The sequence below is a fragment of the Procambarus clarkii genome, chromosome 83 (genome assembly GCF_040958095.1).
Source record: "Procambarus clarkii isolate CNS0578487 chromosome 83, FALCON_Pclarkii_2.0, whole genome shotgun sequence".
Taxonomy (NCBI): domain Eukaryota; kingdom Metazoa; phylum Arthropoda; class Malacostraca; order Decapoda; family Cambaridae; genus Procambarus; species Procambarus clarkii.
Genome location: NC_091232.1, coordinates 6,787,669 through 6,811,681, shown reverse-complemented (window position 1 = coordinate 6,811,681; position 24,013 = coordinate 6,787,669). Strand labels below are relative to the sequence as shown.

The window sequence follows — 24,013 nt, the reverse complement described above, 5'->3', positions numbered from 1 at the left end:
AAAGAGGGTTGTTTTTAGAGCTTTTATTGATTCATAAACGTGGAATAAGCGAGGAGTACGGCTTAAAGCTTACTAGCAGCTTGGGGTTAGTGTTTAGAGGTAAGTATATCCGTGTGTATGGACGCGTGTATGAGTATTCACTTAGTTGTATTCACCTAGTTGTGTTTGCGGGGGTTGAGCCTTGCTCTTTCGGCCCGCCTCTCGATTGTCAATCAACTGTTTACTAACTACTTTTTTTCCCCACACCACACACATACTACATACACACCCCAGGAAGCAGCCCGTGAACTCTGACTAACTCCCAGGTACCTATTTACTGCTAGGTAACAGGGGCATTCAGGGTGAAAGAAACTTTGCCCATTTGTTTCCGCCTGGTGCGGGAATCAAACCCGCGCCACAGAATTACGAGACCTGCGCGCTATCGGCTACTAGGCCCCCCTAAGGGTATGAGTGGGTATGCTCTTGTGTGTACACCATATCTTGTTTGTTAATTTCTTCGTGATTTACACACACACAAAAAGCAAATTGTGTGCTTTTAAATTATATATCGGAAATTATATTTGAATTATTTTTTGTTCTTAATTGCGTGCACTGTTTAATACGAATAAATAAAATATAAAATTTATATATATAAATATATAAATTGTATATATATATAATATTTATAATATATATATATATATATATATATATATATATATATATATATATATAATATATATATATATATATATATATATATATATATATATATATATATATAAAATATATTTTATATAATATATATTTTATATATATAATATATATTTTATATAATATTCATTAGGCATTTTATAATATTATGCCTCCTGTCCAAACATGAGAATCGGATGTGTCAAGTCTTGGATAATGACCTCCGTAATCCGGTCACACCCACGCAATCCTCGGCAGGTGGCTTGCAGGCGCGCTGGGCAGGTGGCTTGCGGCCGTGCAGGGCAGGTGGCTTGCGGCCGTGCCGGGCAGGTGGCTTGCGGCCGTGCCGGGCAGGTGGCTTGCGGCCGTGCCGGGCAGGTGGCTTGCGGCCGTGCCGGGCAGGTGGCTTGCGGCCGTGCCGGGCAGGTGGCTTGCGGCCGTGCCGGGCAGGTGGCTTGCGGCCGTGCTGGGCAGGTGGCTTGCTGGCTGGAGGTGCCAGAGCAGCACTTACCTCGGACCAATAAAGATCCCGGGAGCTTTTAAGCAAACATTTTATGCGCCAGAAGCAAGCCGTTAAGAGACGGGTAAGAACAGGGGAAAAATAAATATCTGGTTTGTGCATGGTCTCGTTTCCATAACAAACACACATACACGTTAATTGCAGGCGTGCATACATTATATATATACATATGCATATATAATATATATAATAAATATATAATATAATTATCTATTACACAACACATAATAATGTGTTAGAAAGCTGCAGGAACAGCAAGCCATATATCACTAAGAACTCTAATTGACCGGGCCAGGATTTGAACCCTTTCCGTCCAGGATCACCCCTAAATGTACATAGCACCGTGACCACTGCACCAATGATCGTCTAATACATTGGTGTATTTACAGACAATCATTGGTGCGGTGGTCACGGTACTGTGTGTATTTAGGGATGATCCTGGATGGCATGGGCACTTAGTTCTTAGTGATCTATGGCTTGTGTGTTCCTGCAGCTTTCTCACACTAATATATAATACACACACACACACACACACACACACACACACACACACACACACACACACACACACACACACACACACACACATACTAAGGGGGGGGGGACACACTAAAAGGGGGTATCCGGTTGTGCCCAAGTCTCTCTCTTCCCCTTATTTTCCACTCCATCTCTCTCCCAATTTTCCCCCCCCTCCACACTCTCTCTCAGATCATTTAATATTACGAATTGTTGGAAAAAAACTGCTAAAGCACTTTATGGAAATTAAATCCCCAATTTCAGATGTCATGACTATCACAGAGAGCCAAGAGCTGACATTTCTTAAAGGGGTGGCACTGGAGCCGACCCCAACTACTCTATAGCACTCCTATACCTTCCCCCATGTGTAATCTTGAAAAGTTGGGTGAGGCTAGCCCCAAGCATCTGGTCTCCAGCCTTGGAGAGACATTCTACTAGGAGGGGTACCTGGGGTGCCTTGTATGGTCTCTCTCTCCCAACCCCCATTCCACCGTTTTTTTTTTTGTCTCCCCCTTTCTCTACATCTCCTTTCCTCACTCTCCCCCTTTTCAGTGTCCCCTCCTCTCTCCCCATCCTTTCCCTCTCATATCCTGCATTTTCCTCCCCTTCTCACCATCCTCCCTCTCTCCCTACCTTTCCCACTTTCCCTAACAACCTCGAGCTTCCATTTATATATATAGAGGGGTATCTGGCTGCTCCTGGGTCTCTTCTTATTTTCCATCTCTTCCCCACTTTTTACCCCCATCTCCTTCTTCACCCACTTGTCCCCCCCCCCTTCCCCTTGGTCCCCTCCTCTCTCCCTTCTCTCGGAAAATTTATTAAGCACTGAAAGAAATGTATTGGTCTCAAAAAATATGTTATTGCAATCACTGCAAATTTGATGATGTGGTTTGTAATATTCTCATCTTTGTCATTAATGTATATAACAAAAACCTTTGGCACCAAGATGGAACCTTGCAGTTACTCCACTCACCACATTTTCCCAGTCATATTCCTTTATTTAGGATGACCTTTGCTTTCTTTGTTATCTATTGTTTATTATGGTACCTTACTGAAAGCTTTAGAAAAGTCCATGTATACTAAATCTACTGGAAGACTTTTGAAGTTAATGTTATGAATTATACACTTAGGAAAAGAAGTCCCGAAATCCATCCAATCTTCCCATTTTTGGATGTTGGATTTGTTGCTTGTTTTCAACGTTGTTGTTGAATTAGGGGAGACGATGTTCGAGAGGTTGGATGCGCCTCTTTCAATGTTATGATACCAGTTTTATGTCATTAGTAGAAATATTGAAATGCCAACTTTACAAAATTCGGGGCTGTCATTCTTACATTGCAATTTATAAGTACAGGTATGTTTGACTTAACTGTTTCTTATGACATAATAGCTCAACAACTAATAGCTAGAATGTAATCACATCTTTCATTTTAATATTTTGAATGCAAATTCTTTCCATATCATCAATTATTTCACTTATGCATCAGACTGTAAATCAGATTTATTTATTTTTTCATAATCTAAAAGAAAAGCTATTTTTAAAATACTGTAGTGGGAAATATAAATTTCCTTGATTCCCCATAAGACCATGATTTCCCCCACTTATGTCCCCACCCACTCATCTTTACCCCTAACCAATCTTTATGCACCCCCCCCTTTCCCCCCCAACATCCTGCCCTGCCTTACATATCCATTACATGTCTTGCTGTACACTTTCCAAACTGTGCTTGCATTCTTTTAAGCTTCAGCTGAACACCACCTCTTGATCTAAATTTTAAATGTGATATCTTAAAGGTGTTGTATAATGTTTTGAATACTGTATTATAGACCATTATTTGCTGAAAACCTGCTATTAATCTAATACTGGTTTACACTATACTCCCTAGGACTTCACATGATGTCAACAACAAGTTTGCATTTGGTGATCAAATGGTTAAGGGAGTAGAATCTTGTAACCCTGGTCTTTCATATAACCCAGTGCAAGGGATTACAACTGTACAGCTGTATTGTATAGCCACATTCCCCAGAAAATCCAGTCCCCTCGTATAATCAGACCACAGAAAATCCAGTCCCCTTACATAACTTCTTTTAAATGAATAACCCCAATTCCTTGTACATCTGCATACTTTTTACAAATTAAGTGGATGTTGGTGTATAGAATGCTAACAATACAAACTTTTAGGTTTTTTTATCTGAATAAAGATGTCTACATAAAAATCATTAATGCTAGAAACATAACCATATCCTTGTAAAGAGAAAGTATTGAACCTAGCTCATGTAACGGAATAATCAATATAAGAGGCAATATAAGCCATTAAAATAAAATAAATTCTGTAATAAATATCAATATAGTACTTTGCAGGTCACACTCGTGTAAGTCCACACATATATACAATTGTATTGACTTTAAAAATGTAAAAAAGCTATATTTACTGTAGCACTGTAATAGTAGTAATATCTCCTGCAAGTTATAAAATTGGCAGTGCAAGAATTTCACAGCACCTCTACATATACATATGTTGTCTACAATGCAGACCAGCTGATGGTGATTTGGGTACAGTACAGTACTTTAAGAAACACTTGTCTTTAGAGGGAATAACAATATGCATAACCACTGGTTGACCATTGCTTAAAAATTATAGTATAGGACTGTGAATTCCTTAGCATTTCTCACTCTCATGGGTGGGGAGATATCAGCCCAGAGAAAATGGCAAATAATGTAGTGAAGAAAGGTTATACATATTACAAAGAAACATATATATCATCCATTCACTATATCATCACACAATCGTACATATATCATGCATAACAAGAAAAACCATACTCCAGCAGTTGTCCATAGCTACATGTGAAATATGATAAAGTCCCTTGTTCTGATAACATGCCAGTGTTTAAGCTTGGGAAGCTGCTGAGATTAGGCCAATAAATTGTTATGTTCTCTCAAGATCAAGATCCTTATTTAAAAGCTATTGTTACATGACAAAATTAACATAATAGCCAACAGATTTTATGCTCTGTTGAGTTAAATATATACAGATCATAGTTTTATTAAATAAAATATTTTAAATATTTCAGTATTTAATATATCAAAATTTACAAAGATATATATTATATAGTACACTATAAAAAAAAAACTTCTATGTCAACGTGGGTTAGTGGGAGATCCTAAAGATGTATTGAAGTATGACAAAAAAGCTGAGTGAAGCATTCCTATTCTACGAGCTTCATCTTCCCGCAGTTTCTGAAGTTCATCCTCTCTCATTCTCACATCTCGTTTATGGACATTAGACTCGTGCTCCAGTTCTGATATAGTTCTGAAATGTAAGTAAAATCATTAGAGCAAACTTTAGTGTCTAAAAAAAATTCAAGAATCAAGAAACTTTAAAGACTTTGAAAAATAAATACAGTACAGGTACTTTTCAGTATAAATATTACCAAAGAGAGAATTCATGCAATTAATGATCAAACACGTACTAAAAAATCCTTCTTACCTTTTAAGATCTAAAATAACATTGTTGAGTTTAGAAGTTTTTTCACATTCTTGTTGAAGTTCAATAAGCTGACCTGCAAACTCGTCTCTCACTCGCTTCTCAGCTGCCCTTACTTCCACTTCCTTGTCTTCCAGTTTCTGTCAATGATAAAACACCATTTTTATTTTAGAGGGATTAAGTGTAAAACTATATCAAGAATCTCAGAGCTAGTAAGGGAATGACATGTTATTATCTAAACAAGAAACAAAATTTGCATTTTGAACATTTTTTTGGTGCACCAAGAATGCAAACAGCTTGTAAATATGTTGACCAGACCACACACTAGAAAGTGAAGGGACGATGACGTTTCGGTCCATCCTGGACCATTGTCAATTCAATTGTAAGGCAAATATTTCACAGGACTGTGTATACACTGTCCTGTGACACAGAATCGACTTCAGAATGGTCCAGGACGGACCGAAACGTCGTCGTCCCTTCACTTTCTAGTGTGTGGTCTGGTCAACATATTTCAGCCACGTTATTGTGACTCATCATCTGCAGACTGTAAATACAAGTTATTCCAAATCAGTACTCCACATCATTAATAACTCACAACATTAAGTTCAGCAATATCATTTCTGAGTGCATGCAACTGAGCACTGAGCTTGGCATTGGCAGCTGAGAGTGTTGAATTAGATGCTATTTGTACTCTCAGTCTCTCCTCTCCGTCATTACGACTGTCTTCCATGGCATGCAATTGCTCCTCCATTCCTCGAACCACTGTAGCCTAGAAATCACTATATATAAATAAAATACATAACTCTAAATATAATTGAAAATATTTATTGAGCATTAATAGACCAATCCTTTATTTTCTCTTTATTATAAGAGCAAAGAAGCTATTCTGTGATAAAAAAAACAATGTCTTAAAGAATTAGAAGACTAACAAACTGAACTGAAGCTTCTGTTTAGAAATGTATATAGGATAACTTTGTTTCATCCGTGAAAATGAAGACAAACTAATCATAAAAGCTATATCATATTGTTAATAGATCATATGAATTAGATTATAGGTAATCAGTGAGCATTAAGACAGAATTAATATGAAAAAGCACCTTTCAGAATAGTAACATTCAGATGCTCCCTGATAAGAATTTGATATCAATGATGATAAGAATTTGCTATCATAGACATGATTCATGAACAGCCTGGCAAGATGACACTCAGGAACTGGTGCTACAAGGACCCCCTTAAATGTACATGCAGAGTCATAATTCTGTAAAGTGCTGGGAAAGAATGTGGCACACATCCCAGTAGGCCAAGGCACTCATACTGGCTGGGCAGGGCATTCATCACTGAAGGCCAGGGCGCTCGTACTGTTGGATCAGACTCGTGTATCAACTGGAAAAAATTACCTGCGAGACTGTTTTGATATTAGTCCACAGGACATAGTGCATCTTACTTTAAACGATAACTGAATGTTAATGGCATAGAAAAATAATAAAAAACTATTATAATGACAAATGAAAACATTGGCAGTCACTTACCTGTTCAGCCTTTAACTGCTGTTTAAGGGACAGTAACTGAGCTTGATTTGAACTTCTTTCTGTTGAAATCTGGAGTCTCAGGGCTGCAGCTTCTGCTTGTACTTCACCTCTCAAAGTTTCAGAATTTAAACACTTTTCTCTCATCTCTGTCTGTTAATGGAATTTCTCAATGTATAACAGTTTTTTGTAGCAGTAATTTTAGAGGCTAAAAGCATACACATATATAAATTAAAAAAAATTTAAAGCATGCAGATACATAAAATATTTGTATACTGTATTGCATTTAAATTGTCAAATACTGTATATGCAGCTTATGCCAAGAATAGTTACAATAACATGGCTGAAAATAAATAACCCAACCAACACATATGTTATTCTCAGTTAACCCACAAAGTTTTTGAATACTGCGACTACTGTAGCAGATATGTAAACAGACCTCCATTTGCTGGTGGTCTTTTTTCATTCGTTGTATTTCGGCATTGTACTGAAGATCCACATTCCTCAAAGATTCTTTGTACTTTCCAGCCTCTGCAGCCATCATTTCTGATTAGAGATTAATGAACTGAACTATATTTGAGTATATTCCACAGGTTATATTTAAACATTACAGAATTTCAGTTATAGGTTACATAAATGAAATTTACTCAGTTTACACAATAATTTATAAAGGCTAAATTTTGTTTTAAATGTTGAAGAAATTAATTTTATACTTGTTGAATATTTTAGTAAAAAGGCAAAAATTCACAGGATTGTGTATACACTGTCCTGTGACACAGAATAGACAAGCTCTATCTGAAGGAATATGTCAAATTTTAGGCTAATGAACTACAGTAGTTAGTAAAGACAGAAACATGTCTCCCTAACTACTCTTTTATAATGCAGTTTGCATTCCTGACATTACACTGCTCCTCTTTCCTGTGAGTTACACATAGGCTCTTATTACATAACTAACTAGTAAAGAATATTTTGTTACATTTAAGTTGTGGTTCATTGTGAGAAAATACCACCAGGGAAAGTCCAAAACTCAAGATTTAATAACAGTAAGCTACTTTCTGAGTCCTTCCTAATTGTGAGCATTATTGTCTAGTTGCTATAGTGATAGCCTCATATTTTACAGGTCCAAGTTCAATCCCTAATGAGCCAAGTAGTATATGAAATGTTATTACACACACACCTACAATATTATATATTTCAGATTACAAGATACATAAAAGGACTGCATTAAAAGACCTCGTAGCAAAATACGAAAGTGGTGCACTCATGTCTGTTCTTACTACCGAGTTTAGTACAAGTATGCCTAAATTACCTATAGTGTTTATAGCTGGGCAGTAATACCTTGCCAAACAATAACATCTCTCCATTTCTTCCTCACCACCTTAGGAGAGTTGCATATGTGGAAGGTGGTGAGGAAGAAATGGAGAGATGTTATTGTTTGGCAAGGTATAACTGCCCTGCCATAAACACTGCAGGTAGTGAGAATAAATTTGCATTGATTTCATTTATTTACTGTATATGTGTATTTGTTGTGATCTAAAACAGATTAATCCAATTTACATTATTCCTCATGGAATAAATTATCTAGTGTTCAAACAGATCAAATGACCTGGAACCAATTAAATTTGAGGACTGAGGGTCCACTGAATATATACTGTATTATAATACTTACCATCACATTCTATTCTGATTCCTTTGATTTCTGATTGTAATGAACATATAGTCTCCTTAAAGTCAAAAATTTGCATTTTCTGATTGTTGCACTTGAATTCCAGTTCAGCAACCTGTTAATATAGATATAAGATATATAATATAGAGATATAAGATAGACATTTTTAACAGGACAGGCTGTATTTGACTCTGAATTTTGCAGGAATATTTCTCATAGAGAAAAATCAATTACTCACAATGATTATATTACTAGCACCTCTACATTAAATTAGCTTGCACAGGTCATGTTCAAATGCCTAAAACTGTCATTGAAACAGTAAAACAAGACTCAAATTTATTCATAGTTATTTTTCAGGGTTGGTTTATTAGGTAATGGGAAGCTAGGTAGTTACATTATAAGAAATTGGGTTCAATGTATAGGCTTCTCCCAATCATGTGAGGATATTCATTTCTCAACACCCCAAATAGATTTTTGTCAAGGATCTTATGAGAAAAGTTTTAACTCGTTAAAAATGTCAAGACTTTTATTTCTGTTCAGAATCCACAACATACAAATAATAAGTAAATTCCTCTCACAATATTCAACCATACAAGCTTTTTCAAATTATGCAGGATTTCCATGCAGGATTTACACACACCCAATTTGATAAACAAGAAGCGACAGATGTGTGGATTTGCTTAGAATGTTGGGCCCGAGTTCACAATTGAAAGCAACATTACAAGAAATAGTTGGGGCCTTGGGAAAGCCACTGAGCATATTTAAAACCAAATTCTATCGTTCTTCTTTTATTTCCAGTTGCAGAGGTTTTTGTTCAGTAAAATATGATCCTTTTGAAAATGAGAGTGCGAGGCTTGTATGTGGGGAAATATGCTATATGTGGTTAAATTTTTGTACAAACTGGTTCTCTTGGTTGTTGCCCTTCACATGACAGGTTGAAATTATATTTTATTCAGTGAAATTGGCCCATAGAACATGGAAAATGTTAAGACATGAATGGTAACTTTCTTAATATGGCTCCAATCACGTTTTTGATGACTTTTGTAGATGGACTCAATATAACAAGAAACAGTTGGAGCCTTGGGAAAGCTATTGAGGAGATTTCAAATCAAATTTTATGTTGTGCTTTCATTTTGGGTTGGCAAACTTTTTGTTCACTCAGGTATGGCCCTGCTACCTTTTAAAAAATGAGTTTTGAGGCTAGGATGTGATTAATAAGCTATATAGTTAAATTTTGTTTGCAGTGTAACATATGATTACGTAATGTAAGTTTGTGTATGTGTTTTGGTTGATAAGACTCAAAGAGTTTAGTAGTTTTTTATATTTTTTTAGTATAGTCTTGGTTACAGCAGTTAGTTTGCTGGCATTGTAGTGAAGTGTCATAGTAGATGAGATGACGTCTGGAGCATGGCAGAGAGCTTGAGTAAGGCTAAGGGAAGAGAACTATGATGTGGGGTGAGAGTGTAGAGCGTGGCGTTCTGAATGCGAGCGAGGTCGAAGAGCTTAAATGCCGGATGAGAGTGTGGAATCTCAATGTGGCCGGAATCTGTCTGCTCTAAGGCGAGGCTGAAGCGTCTTGTGAGGGTAGGTACTGGACTCATAGAGTGTTACATTGTTGCTGGTGAATGTTGACAATGTGTGGTATCTCTCGAGCATCTATACTGAATCATTATATTTGTTCAGACTGACAGGTTGACGCTGCAGATGAATGATGAAGATTAAGCCACCCAAGAGGTGGCACAGGCATGAATATCCCATAATGCTGCCGATGATTGATTGATGATTGATGAAGATTAAGCCACCCAAAAGGTGGCACGGGCATGAATAGCCCGTAAGTGGTGGCCCTTTTGAGCCATTACCAGCATCAAGAGCTGATACTGGAGATCTGTGGAGGTGCGACTGCACCCTGTGTGACGGGAGATGTCTCCCGTGATGCTGCTGATGTGCTGTTGAAGCTTATATTGCAAGCTTCCACCTCATCTTACAGGTTGGGAATATTAATTATAATTAGTGGACTAAGAATTAGTGTAGGACTTCTAGGAATATGGAACACTTAGAGATGTGTCTGTCAATTCTATTTAACCTATCTTATTATTTGAACATAAGCTAATGAGAATATGGAGCAAGTATATTACTACTTAATATACTTGCTACAGCAGACATTTATTTGCTAGTTATCTATTATTTTCATAGGCTGATATGAAAATTTTGCTACAGTGAATGGAATTAGCCCATATGGGGTGTGAAATGCATCATGGAGGCATCTCCGGTTGCAACAAATCCCTCACCAACAAATTGTGGGTGCTCCCATGTAGTTCATTGAATAGAGGTTGTACTGTACTGTTCAATGTACATCCAAGTACTGTACTGTATGTATAAACAGACCTGCGCCTCCAACTGGCTGATGGTTTTCTGTAGCGATCTTACTTCTTGGTTATGTTCTGATTTAACATGCTCCAGTACCTGAAACAAAAATAGGAACAAAAATACATTCTGATGGTAATTACTTTAAATGATGAACTGACAATAGGAATTTAACAGTGTATCCTTCTGGAATTTTTTTTTTTTTTTTTTTTTTTTGTTTTAGAAAATATAATTTTGCAGGGGAAATCTAGGGCTCTATATCTTTATCAATTCTAGAATCTTTATCAATCATCAATCAATGTTGGGGAGGTGTGGTTTGGCTAGGAATGGGGACAGGTATTACATCATGTGGCAGTTTCGAGGGGCTCAACGAAGGGGAGTAGTGAAGGGCTGTCCTATTAGCACATCTCGAACGACGGGTCTGAATAGTGATGAAAAGCAGTCCTCACCTCACTAAAGGACCTTCTGGGGCTAGATTCACAAAGCAGTTACACAAGCACTTACAAACCTGGACATCTTTTCTCAATCTTTGGCGGCTTTGTTTACAACTATTAAACGGTTAATGAGCTCCGAAGCACCAGGAGGCTGTTTATAACAATAGCAACAGTTGATTAGGAAGTTTTCATGCTTGTAAACTGTTTAATAAATGTAACAAAAGTCGTCAAAGATTGAGGAAAGATGTACACATTTATAAGTACTAGCGTAACTGCTTCGTGAAGCTTATATGGTGAGCTGGGCCCATGGTGAACTAATTTGTCTGCTGTTTTTATGGAACCTGCTACAGGAAGGTCTGATTTTTGGAGGGTGTATTTATCAAGCTTGAAATTTTTGAAAACTTGTAGTGCTTTTAACATCTCTCATTCTTCATTTATACCTCTTATTTTTCACATAGTGTACTATGTGAAATATTACAGATCCAAGGCTGTCTTTAGTCAAGGAGATGAGTCCCAGTGTAATCTCCCAACCATTTTAATGCAGGGACTGTGAAACTGTTTGCATTATTTAGTGGTGGGCAGTGAGGTTATTGTATCCCTGCACGATCCCAAGTGGGTTTTTTTTTTTTTTAATGATTGGTTGAAAATAGCTTTAAGGACATAATGTTACATAAGAGTTGTATATGAAAAAATACTCACCTCTTTGTCATTTTTATTCTGCAGCAGTGCTGCTTCCTGACTTTTACGCAATTCCTCTTCTAAAGTATTATTCCTGGCTTCCAATGTTGTAACTCGCTCTTGGTTCAGGCGAAGAGCAGAATTAACTAATTCATATTTTGCCTCTAAAGCCTCCAGTTCCACAGATTTTGACCGTAACTGTTCTTCCAATTTTCCAGTTTGGAACATACTTTCCCTGCATTTGCCAACAGTAATATAACATTAAGTTTTATAAATATTTAACTACATCAGAAAGAATGCATGTTCATAAGAGTAATGGAAAAATTGGTTTGCTCTGTGTGAGGTGAATTGAAAGTTAATGTAACTGTAGACAACCAATCACTTTCTGGATTCAGGCTTCTTGAATTAACTAACTCAAATTGTCCAGTAGAATTTTAAGAGCAAGATTCTTGAATTGAATAAAGGTTGTTGAATACAGTATGTTGAGAAAACATATTGTATTCCTATATAACTATAGCCTGTATTTTGCAGCTTTCATGAAAATAATTAAATTTTGACTAGCTTTGAAGTAATTAATTGAACTAATAATTGCCTGAGCAAACATCATTCTGAAAATCCTCCAAATTTTCTCATATATAGCCACTTTCTATTATTCTAGTATACTTACAACAAAGATAATACTGTAATAATAAAAATAATTATTTGAAGGAGAATACCAACTCTAAATTTACTTACTTAACAGTTTTATTTAATGTTAAATCTGTCTGTGCTAAGGAACGTTCCAAATATTCAATTTGCTGTGCCGAATAACGCTCACGATCTTCCAACTGTTGCTTTAGGATATCAGTCCGACTTGTGTACTCGTTTGTTATAATGGCTGACCTGCTATTCTGACTTAGCTGCATTTCTGATTGAGAAAAAATTTTTACTAACGTCATGTACAGTACATATTTTTAAGATTTTTAGACAAAAGACAAACTAATGTAAATCATTCTAGTATTAGACTCCATTCCTGGATTACTGTGGGTTATAACTAATGCAGTTCAAACCTACAGTATATGGTAAATTAATTGCCAATACAGTATTTGCATAATATTCACTGTTCAAACCTACTCATATTTTCCTGCCAATGTGAATCATTGGTACTATATGCATTGTTTTCTTTCTTTACTTTGCTACAAAATACTACATTTGTGTACTATAGAGACCCAACAGAGGCAGAATGCAGCCAGGAAATGACGTCTCGTACCCAGGTAAGCTTATTACTTTCCCTAGGTCATGGGGTCATGTAAGGTCATATCAAACTCCTTGAGGAGCAACTTGAGTAACCTCTAACTCACAATGCAACCTGCTACATATCACTTGTACCTCATCTTCCCTATACTGTATATATTATCATAAAGTTTTAAAAGTGCTGGTATATTTGGCACACATACCCTGTTATGGATAGAGTATTTATCTGAGAATACATGCCAACATAGGTTCAAGAGTGGAGCATATAACAAAATCCTGACATGTTACTGAAAAGAGGAGATTTTCAGTTTTTTAATGTTATTTCAAAGTAAAACGGTTATTCCATATATTTCTACTTACACTTCAGTATTTTGGGCAAAGATATGCTTTAACAAGAAGAGTAATTACTTGTCAAGGTTCCCTTAGCCATGAGCCAAACTATGTATGATTAAATAGGTTCATAATTTATTATAATTCCTGTTAAGAGACAGTTAAGAGACAGGAAGCCTGTACAGTACTTAGAATTAATGAGGCCAACTACTAACCATCCCCAAGATGCAACCCACAACAGTTCCTAACTCCTGGGTACCTATTTACTGCTAGGTAAACAAAGGTATCGGGTTAGAACCCGGAATTCTTGATTTAGAGTTGAAAAGGCAGATCTCTGTACATTACAATGAGGATACTAATACACTGGATCTCAGAGGAGCACAAGCCCAAATAGTAATATCCATTTTCTTTCTTTTTAATTTGGCATCAAGGGTAACTGGCTTTAACTCAATGATTCTAGGAGCAAACAAATTATTGATACATACCAATGGCTGAAATATCTTCATTTGGTATTCCATTTCCTACCAAGTCTACTTTAGAGAGAGTTCTGTTGTGGTGTAAGCTTTCTAACAAGGCCTTTCCACCAGTTCTCCCTATATTGTTCCATCTTAAGTCTGAAATGACAAGAAAATAATTTCACCATATACTTTATATTAGTCATCTCATCATCACCTGACAGTATTTACATTCTGTACAAGCCCTCTAATTTCATACACCTTCAGATTTTATCTTTTCTCATGCAATACAGTACATCTGTTTCCATTCTCTTCGCAAATGTAGTTAATCTGTTTTTCTTGGATGGGCCCCCTCCCAATGCTACAACCTAGAAGCAACCAAGCCTTGGGAAATATCACCAGGATTCGATGATTTACAAGCTCTGAGACCAGAGTCTGGCCCATTCGAAGAGGTGAAAAAGATAATGGAATCAGAAATAACTACAGAACTTGGAAAAAAGGCTCACCGAAATTCAAAGCACTAAAAATCAAGCAATTGCTTTGATAAATTTGTAATCCTAATGACACATAATAATTGTTTCCACTGAGATCATTTCTTAGACACACTCCCCTGCCACCAGATGGCAGCTCAGACAATTCAGGGTCCAAGTTAGCCAGCTAGCTCATTCATAAGCCACTTCCAACTCCATGAGAAGAAAGGGTAATGTGCAGGAATGGAGCTATGGGCCCACCCAAAATACATGTTTCAAATATAGTGAATGGATTTCTCCTCTTCACTCGTGCATTACATCTGTTTCATTTAACTTCAACTTAGCATTACATAAATATTTCTTAAAGCCAACAGGTTAAATATATAATAAGATTAATAAAACTGTTCAAGAAACTATTAGGAAATATGTAAAATGAAAACAATTTAATTCAATGATATGTGCATGTACTCCTGCATGCACATATGGTTTCCCATTGTTGGGAACAAGAAGCCTGTTCTTAGCTTTATCAAGGTCCCGCTAGGTAAACTACTGTCCTTCCCAAGGATGCACCCTGCAACAATTGTTTAACTCCTGGGTACCTATTTACTGCTACATGAACAGCTGCATCAGGTGAAATGAAACATGCCCAACCTTCTCTGGCCTTTCATGAAATCAAACTTGGAACCCTTGGTTGTGAATTAACAATGCAGACCAGTGTGCAATGGGTCCATGTATACAGTACAGAAAACTGTATATCATAGTTAGCAAGTAGCACGAATGGGCTTTGTTGCTAGAGTACTGGATATTACTGGATGAATTCTGATTCTCCAAAATTCACTTCTCAGTTGGCCTATCCCAAAGCAAAGGGAAATTCTATTTCAGTATGAAGTGCAATTTACAATGTCCCAAAGCAATATGTAGGGCTTTAAAGTCATCACTTTAACATAATAATTACTTGTCGATGATTCCAAGGATCAACATCCCTGCGGCTCAGTCTCTGACCAGGCTTCCTGGTGGCAGTCTGATCAACCAGGCTATTTGATGTGGCTGAGATAGTGTCAATTAAGTTTGAAAGGATCCTCACTATGTTGAGTAGTGACTTTCAATATAGCCTGGCTCTTGTTTCGTTGCGTCCTTGTTAAAGCTGAACATTGTTTAAGTAAGCAACCGAGTAGGTTAGCTCGGAAATTAATAATTTACAACTCGTATCATTTACAGTTGACACTACTCACCAAGAGATGTTAAACTGCAGTTTCTTGCTAAAGCTCGAGCTAAATGCGTTCCACAATCTACTCCCAGCTGGTTACTTCGTAGATCAAGGTACTGCAAGGCTGAATTACTTCCAAGGGCCTCACAGAAAGATGTAAAACTCTCTGAGCACAGACCCAAGTTGTTCCACTCCAAAGAGAGTCTAAAATGATTAGTACTGTAATTCAGTTTTGTAAAGCAGCTTTGTTTATAGAGAAAGAAAATTAAGAAGATAGGAAATGCACATATTTCTTTACATTACTGAGAAAAAATTGCCTTTTCCAATACTGTATCACTATTTCTGTGGGGAGCCCCATCAGCTCCCTGAAGCTATCCAAACTGATATAGTGCTTTATTAGTTTGGGGTTATCAGTCACAGGATACCTTTGCCTACCGGGAACCACGAGCCAGAACCTGGTCCCCTCAGAGAGGCGCAGGGAGCAATGGCCTATGAGCACTTTACATTTAAAGTACAGTATGTCATCTTTTGCCATCGACCAGGGAAGGCACCAAGAAAGAGAGATGCAAAACAAAACAAGAGACAGTTTGGTAAAAATTGCTTCCTACATCCTGAAAGAGCAAAGAAACTCCCTCTGAAAGAAAGCAAACCAGCAACCGTTCATGCAACTAGCACTCTTGTTCATTAGTGCTACACAGAAGGGAGGAGGGAGAACCGGCTCAAATAAGCCGGCAGCCCACCACTTAAGTTCTTGAACGATGGAAAAACCGCCAACCAGACAGAGGGTGGAGTGTCAGGGAGTCTCTGTGGCTCCCCCAGAAAATGGCATTTCATTACATTCAACACCGGTTTTCTGTAAGGAGCCCCGTCGGCTTCCAGAAGCTAACTACCCAAAGATAAGGAAAACAGGGGCTTATCTGGGAGGTGGCACCACCCCAGGTCTCAAGACGAGGAAGAAACAGACAGCCGCAACAGGTGCCCCAAAGCAATGCAAGGCCGGATAGGGCCCGGAATGTCCCAAAGATACCTGGCAACCAGGACCCTGCTCGACCTCCAAAACCCCAGTGCCCAAATGTCGACCCACGACATATTCCAAAATACAGTCGCAAGAGCAGCATACTTCCTAACATCATGGGCACGAGGGTTGACTGCAGGCTGGCTAGCTAGAGAAAGAGGTCCTCCTGCAGGACAAAGGCTTAAGGATGGCCAGTGTTTAGATGAAAATCAGAAGGGCTTGCTGCAAAAGCTGACAACCCCGGTAGCACTACAGGTTGTTGATACAACCACATCAGTGACGAAACTGATCCATGGGAGATGCTGTGGGGCCGGGTCCCAGGCCACCCAGTGGCGGCTATTGTTGCTAATAGGTTTGAGCTAGTTTAGAGTGAACCAATTTCTTTCATCTGAATAGTTTGTAGAGTAGTTTGGCAGTTTCAATGCTTTGTTTTCTGTGAACCTTGCAGTTATCTGTAAAGCTTCACTGACTTTGTGGATGCCTTCCTGGTGAGGTGGTGGATTGTCACTCGCCTCCTGTTCATTGAGAGGCAAGGGGAGGAGCCAGACTCTGGCTCTGGTCCTCGGTAGGCCAATCAGAACTCCTGTGACCGATGTGACCCAGTAGTGGAGAGTAATATCAATGAGACAGCTTCAGGGAACAAATGGGACTACACCAAAAAAAATTCAATTTAAAATGATACATAAAAAATTAAAAAGATACATTTTTTTTCAACGTTGTCATGCCCTCTCTTCCGCTGTGGTGAAAAGTCTTACGTTTGCATTACTACCAAATTTATCTATTTATACAAAAACAAACCTATGATACCTGATAAGTTATATTATACCTGATAACAGTGATATTATGCCTTAACATTTTAGCCAAGGCATGAATGCTGCTACCCTGGATGCTGTTTCCTTTCAGTGAGAGCGTCTTCACAGAGGAATTGCCACAAAGTCCTAGAAGAATTGACTTAATGCCATCTTCTTTTAATAGGCAGTCTCCAAAACTGGCCTGTAATTACAAAATATTCTTATGTAATTTGCTCAAAACATTTAACTCGTTTTCTAAGTGGTATGAAATGTAAGCCTAAAAAAACGGTATAAGATTACACACTATAAAAAGTAATACTACAGATTGGGGATATCTCTAGCAATGAAAGAGCAGCAATTAAAGTGAATAAGAAAAATAATATCAAAGGGTAAAGTTACCAGCCAAATATTCTTCAAATATATATTGTTCTATATTTGTGCATGTAAAGCTATCTAAAAATGAACAGGTTCGCAAATTGGGAACATATCAAGCCAAAGAAAACTGACAGTCCCAGATCTCTGTAATGCTAATTATGAGGGATTAAGGCAGTATCTGTTGTTTGTTGACTGAGCAAATTTTAACAAATGAACAGTACCTGATTAATAATATTTCATATTAGTGACTTATAAGTATTACTATGCTACCAATTTAAGGTGGATATCTTTAAAAGGTGTTTTTAATATTTATCTACAGTAATCCAGTGTTGGTGGGCGACCTGACATTGCATTATAGTTCTGAGGATATCAGATGATGACTCCAACATCAGGTGGCCTGTCAATATTGATATGTAAATAATTCTTATTGTCATGGATGGGAACCTTGTGTGTGTGTATGTGTGTGTATACACACATATATACACACACATATACATACACTTTAGGCTTGTATCAAGGTCAAACTACTAGTCAAACTACTGACCTTCCCCAGGATGCAACCCCACAACAGTTGCCTAGCTCTTGGGTACATATTTACTGCTAGGTGAACTGAGACATTAGGTGAAAGGAAACATACCCAACCATTTCTGTCCCACCAAAGAATCAAATCTGGGATCCCCGCTTGTGAGTTAAGAAATCAGAGCACTGTACTTTCAATATGTTTAAGGATGTTAATGTAACTGTATTAAATATGAACATGAAAAAAGAATTACAATAAATTCTGGTCATCTTGTGATAGAGTACTACATAATACACAAGAGTAACATGGAAGAATATAATATTAAACACAGAAAATGTTTAATATTAACATTCTGTTGTTGACACATTCTGATAGTCATTAAAAAGCATGGCATTTTGGGATAAGCCTTAAAGCAAACAAAGAGGAATATATATATCAATGAAACTATCATTAAGCACTTGAACTATTCTAAACCAATAAAGGATTACTTAACACACCAACCTTGCTGATTACATTTGATATCTGCAAAATCTTGCCTAATACAGCACATGTGCCAACATCAAGTGTTTGGTTGGAGAGATCTAAAGTGCCACCTCTGGAAATTAGACAAAATCATGAAATGAGAATTAACCTTAAGAAAACTAGCAGAGAAATCTAATACATTATATTAAACTTATTTCAATCTTGCAAAAGAAATGTCTTAAAAAATACTTGAATTTAAAAGTAGTGTTGCTGAAAAACTAGATAACTTATCAATACTAGAAAACTCAGTATTCTGAGTTAACTGAGATTGACTGAGTTATCTAGTTATCTAGTATTTATCTAGCCTTATTGAAACTTTAATTAACTAAATTATTTCACTAACATTCCGTAATTAGAATAAACCTTTATTTCTAATACTGTACATATTTCTAAATTTTTAAAGATGGCTTATTTGAAGAAATGTCTTAAAACTATAAATATCTTAAAACTAATCACTTATGTAATAAAAGGTTCAAAACACTTGGCTAGAGTAACTAACTTAAAATTATCATGAAATGTGACTACAAGATGGTATCTCTCGGGATATGAGCAGAATGGTGCAAGGAATACAAGTGATGTAATGATTACAGGTGGGGAACATAACATAAGAACATAAGAACAAAGGTAACTGCAGAAGGCCTATTGGCCCATACGAGGCAGCTCCTATTCTATAACCACCCAATCCCACTCATATACTTGTCCAACCCGTGCTTGAAACAATCGAGGGACCCCACCTCCACAATGTTACGCGGCAATTGGTTCCACAAATCAACAACCCTGTTACTGAACCAGTATTTACCCAAGTCTTTCCTAAATCTAAACTTATCCAATTTATACCCATTGTTTCGTGTTCTGTCCTGTGTTGATACTTTTAATACCCTGTTGAAATGAAAGGAATGTTGACTTCTTCCTAGTTATTAAGGAAGTCTGTCAAGGGGCTAGTGAGCTACTACTGCATAATAGACACTATACCTGTACTAAACAGTACTGTATTTTGTTGACTATGAGTATAGTCCATTTTCCTTCGATCAATTTACTATCTAAGAAGTCACAAGTTAGAACAAGGCAGCTGACTCTGACTCAAATAGTTCACATGTTATTTTAGGTTTTTAGGTTTAACTATACCAGATATGTATAACTGATGGAGCTTTCCTTCCCTCAAGAAATCTAAGTACAGTATTATGACTGTCTACACTTCATCAGTCATGCCCCAGTCTGCTATGCAATGGCTGACTAGATTATTTACGGTAACCTAAATTGCCCAACCAGTACAGAATGCCCATTCTAGAAACTTATTGTAGGATACACGATGACCTAAGGTGCTCGGGTATGCTTATATTTCCCCACACATCAGTGGAGCTTCTGCAAGCAAATCTGCAGGCCAAATATATAATACCCCACAACTCATGTTGTTAAATTTGTGAATATTAATTTTTAATGTATAATCAGTGATTTGCTCCATTGATCATTATAATAAAATCACTATTGGCATCGTTTCTAGACCTAACAAACAGTTTAGTACTGTACTATAGGTTTTTTTCATAAAGGTACTTTTGTGATTATAATCATAGACAACAAATTGATATCTAAGATGTAAAATTATTTAGCCAATTAACAATGTAACATAACCTAACCTACAAAGCCCAACCTAATGTAACAGGGTGCATTAGTCCTGGGAAAGAAAACAAAGTTGCTGGTGAACTGAGAATCAAAATTACTGCCCAATTTTTGTGTGGTTTTCTATTATCAGGACAAATAGGCTTTTAGGCATATTAAGGCTCCCCTTGTTAATGACTGACTTTCCCAAGGATGCAACCCACAAGTTGACATATTCCCAGCCAGACAATCAGAGGTCTCATCAGACGTCAGGAAATATGCGAAACCTTCTCACTTTACCTGGGAATTGAAAACAGAAACCTTTAGTTGTCAGCCTACTGTGCTACACCACTGCAATTTTGGGGCAGAATCGACAACCTACATTATTAAGTAATCCTGTGTCTGTACAGTGCAACGTCCCATTCATAAGCTTGTCTTTAAATAGTGCGGTAGTGACCTTGCGAATACCTTTACCAATCTGCATATTAGTGGCATCATGTAATGTACACTTTTTACTTACAAATTCTCCACTGTATCATCAAATGTATATACAGTATTTAATATGGATAAATTATTATGATAAGTATTAGTTTTATTACAAAATAATAATAATGTGTTTGTGAAATTGATGTACAGAATTACACAAGTCTTTCGCACTCTCCCAAGTGCTTTGTCAAGGTCTGAGTATGTGGTTAAGATGAGACTTGCATCCCAACGACTAATGACTAATTGACTAGTAGTCATTGAGATGTAAGTCTCGTCCTAAACCATATACTCAGACCTTGACAAAGCACAGGAGAGTACGAAAGACTTTGTGTAATTTATTTATTTATATACAAGAAGGTACATTGGGTTTGAGAGAATACATAGCATAGTATTTACAATCTTGTAAAGCCACTAGTACGCGCAGCGTTTCGGGCAGGACGCCCGAATTAATTCATTAATTTGTAATTCTTTATATAAATTTCACAAATACATAAGTGTGAGTTTTTATCCTGTGTTATTATGGCTGTGATAAGACATTACAATTACTTATTATTATTATTATTATTATTATTTCAGAAATTAGCCTAGTCTAGCCTAAGCATTTTTGTTATCAGTTCAGTCCTCAAATAATAAGTACTGAAGCTGGGTTTAACTACTCACTGCGCTAAAGCTTCTCTGACACATTCTTGCTCCTCAATATTGTATTTTTTACAATATTGTTTATACAAGTCATTAATTTCAGTCATGGCGAAAGCCCATCGTAAGTGTTTGTTTACAGACAATGTATAGTGTAAGTGTTCCGAACCTTAATGGAATCTGACCCATATATCAATCAGGTCAACCCATGTGTTGCGTTTCCAAAAGGGTCGCCCATGTTAGAATCGGTGAACGCCCTAGTAATATTGTTGAAAACATCTTAACTTATTAAACCAAAGGTCTTTTTATGTCAGAAGAACGGCAGAAACTGGATCTATATATGAAAACTCTTTCAGGACAAAATTTAAAGTAAAACTAAAGATATTTGTAGTTGTATAAAAGTTGCATTTTTCATCGGTTGTAGAGCCTGAAATCCGCAATATTCATCTCAGAACAATGCTTATTTCACGCAGAATCGTTAATAAACGTAAGATTTTTATACGTCTCAAGAAAGATAGAAACATAATCTTCATTTTAAATGCCTTACCATGGGCATATTTGTATTTAAAGCGAAGATACGTGTATTTTTCTAATCGGCGAGCTCCGATCCCAGACAGATCGAGCAACGGAGTAACTCTCTCAGAACAATGCTTATTTCACGTAAATTCGTTAATAAACGCAAATGTTTTTATATGTGTTGAGAAAGATAGAAATATAAGCTTCATTTTAAATACTTTACCATAGATATATATATAGTTTTAATGAAGATACCTGTGTTTTAATAATCGCCGAGCTCCGACCCCGCACAGACTGATCGACAGAGCCACTCTCTCAGAACAATGCTTATTTCACGTAAATTCATTAATAAACACATATGTTTTATATGTCTCAAGAAAGATAGAAATATAAGCTTCATTTTAAATACTTTAACATAGACATATATAAAGCTCAAGTGAAGATACATACGTTTTTATAGTGGCATTCAGTAGCTTGTCGGTCAGGGAATGCACTTGCCAATATAGTGTGTAATTAACAAAGATACGCTTATAAAGCCTAAAATATTATATGCCTTCAGAAAGACAGATATGCTCGTTATTGTGAGTGCACCAAAGGAAATATATCTTGTTGGAGGACAAAGATATATCAATTCTAAAATAAGTTTCGACTCTCGCTCGGGCGAGAGATAGCGCGACTCTCGCCCCATCTATTGGAGATTCTGTTCACCTAATGACCCAAAGCTACTCAAAGCCTCCTAGCATTACTTAAATAATGAAGAAATATGGTATATTTATTCACTATAATGTTGGTGCTTAATGCAGAACACGAGAAAACATATTTACTATAAAATAATATACTTCCATTATGAAATAAGTAAATATGTGGCCTCATAGGAAGTCAACGGTCCAGGTGTCAATGTTGTGGAGCGACTTATCCAAGATGTATTGTTGTCTGGAAAGTGTTTGTTGGCATATCAACCTTCTGTACACAGTGATCCAGTCGTCGCACTTCTCTCCTTAAATGATCGCAAATTTAGTTTATTATATTAACAAGTAGAATACGTATTTCTAATAATATCTAACATAACTAGCCAGAAAATATTTAAGACTTATTGAAAAATACATGTCTGGAAGTTAAATCGACTTCATAGAACAATAGTGTTGGTCTATTCTAATCGTTATTCGTTAGTATGCGTTCGCTACTTAAAACATTGACTGTACTGATGTAAAATCTCCCATGTCTCTTCGCACATGGAACACCGAACCTTACACACTCTCTGATATATTGTTTAATTAATAGAGATTCACTAATAAAGCTGTATAATTGTATGTTATCAAAAAGCCATAGATAAAGTCGTTCTTACGTTTTAGTCACAGAGATTAGATATTAGTAAAGTAAAGTTCATTTTATTCAGATAAGTGCATAAATAGTCGATTTACAAACATAATATTGGATTTATATTTAGAGCTAGTACATACAATACCTAAAGCCACTAGTACGCATAGCGTTTCGGGCATATTATTGAGAGAGGAAAGATATTTTCTGACCAGGGGGAAAAAGACACAGGCCGAATGGGCTTAAATTTTTTATTAGTAAATTAAATTCTGCAGAACATGTAAATAATATAAGTAGGAATTAACAAATGTAACATGTCCATGTCTGAGGAGTAATTAACTTAAAATGTACCCCCGTAGTAGTAAGCATAGCCTAGACATGGCAAACGTTCTGCAGAAACCTAATGGCAGGTGAAATATAATTAGAACTAGGTATAACAGTCAGGACACAAAGGGGAAATAAAGTGTATAGACACAACACTTAACGGAGCCCTACCAAGACATAATGGGAAATCCTAGAATTAACAGGCGGGCAGAAAATACCTAGTGACGGGAAAACTGATATGACAAATGGGAGAAGTTTTTCCCAGGGCGTGAGGCCGGCCGCCAAGGAATAAGAAGTGTTTCCTGACTCTTACTAGCACCTAGACTGGGCAAAGGATTAGCTGCGGACAGCGGGACACT

General features: G+C 36.9%; 2 protein-coding genes across 4 annotated transcripts; both read right to left on the bottom strand.

The window, feature by feature from the left end:
- Positions 1-874: 874 nt before the first annotated feature.
- LOC138358351 (RNA-binding protein 12B-like) lies at positions 875-1,294 on the bottom strand. Its single transcript, XM_069316188.1, has one exon. It carries the CDS (start codon positions 1,292-1,294, stop codon positions 875-877), a length of 420 nt encoding a protein of 139 aa, XP_069172289.1.
- Positions 1,295-3,878: 2,584 nt separating this feature from the next.
- Positions 3,879-22,699, bottom strand: LOC123768689 (leucine-rich repeat-containing protein 45). Of its 3 annotated transcripts, none has more exons than XM_069316342.1 (14): positions 22,464-22,699; positions 18,759-18,852; positions 17,398-17,564; positions 15,582-15,760; positions 13,910-14,038; positions 12,597-12,768; positions 11,883-12,096; positions 10,771-10,848; positions 8,389-8,500; positions 7,159-7,265; positions 6,723-6,872; positions 5,789-5,962; positions 5,197-5,333; positions 3,879-5,019 (listed from the first exon to the last, which is right to left on the bottom strand). In XM_069316342.1, exons 3-14 carry the CDS (start codon positions 17,424-17,426, stop codon positions 4,848-4,850), a joined length of 1,653 nt encoding a protein of 550 aa, XP_069172443.1. In that variant the 5' UTR covers positions 17,427-17,564; positions 18,759-18,852; positions 22,464-22,699; the 3' UTR covers positions 3,879-4,847. The 3 variants fall into 3 exon arrangements, with proteins under 3 accessions (XP_069172443.1, XP_045615327.1, XP_045615328.1); XM_045759371.2 differs by lacking the exon at positions 22,464-22,699 and adding an exon at positions 21,522-21,699; XM_045759372.2 differs by lacking the exon at positions 22,464-22,699 and adding an exon at positions 20,758-20,890.
- Positions 22,700-24,013: the final 1,314 nt, after the last annotated feature.

Excerpts from the sequence above, each read along its gene's own strand:
- LOC138358351 (XM_069316188.1), bottom strand. The coding sequence starts at position 1,294 with ATGCACAAACCAGATATTTATTTTTCCCCTGTTCTTACCCGTCTCTTA.
- LOC123768689 (XM_045759371.2), bottom strand. The coding sequence starts at position 21,607 with ATGACTGAAATTAATGACTTGTATAAACAATATTGTAAAAAATACAAT. Across the intron at positions 15,761-17,397 it reads CATAATATCACTGTTATCAG|ACTCTCTTTGGAGTGGAACA; the intron begins GTATAATATAAC and ends TAATCATTTTAG. Across the intron at positions 8,501-10,770 it reads TCAGCCAGTTGGAGGCGCAG|GTTGCTGAACTGGAATTCAA; the intron begins GTCTGTTTATAC and ends CTATATTAACAG.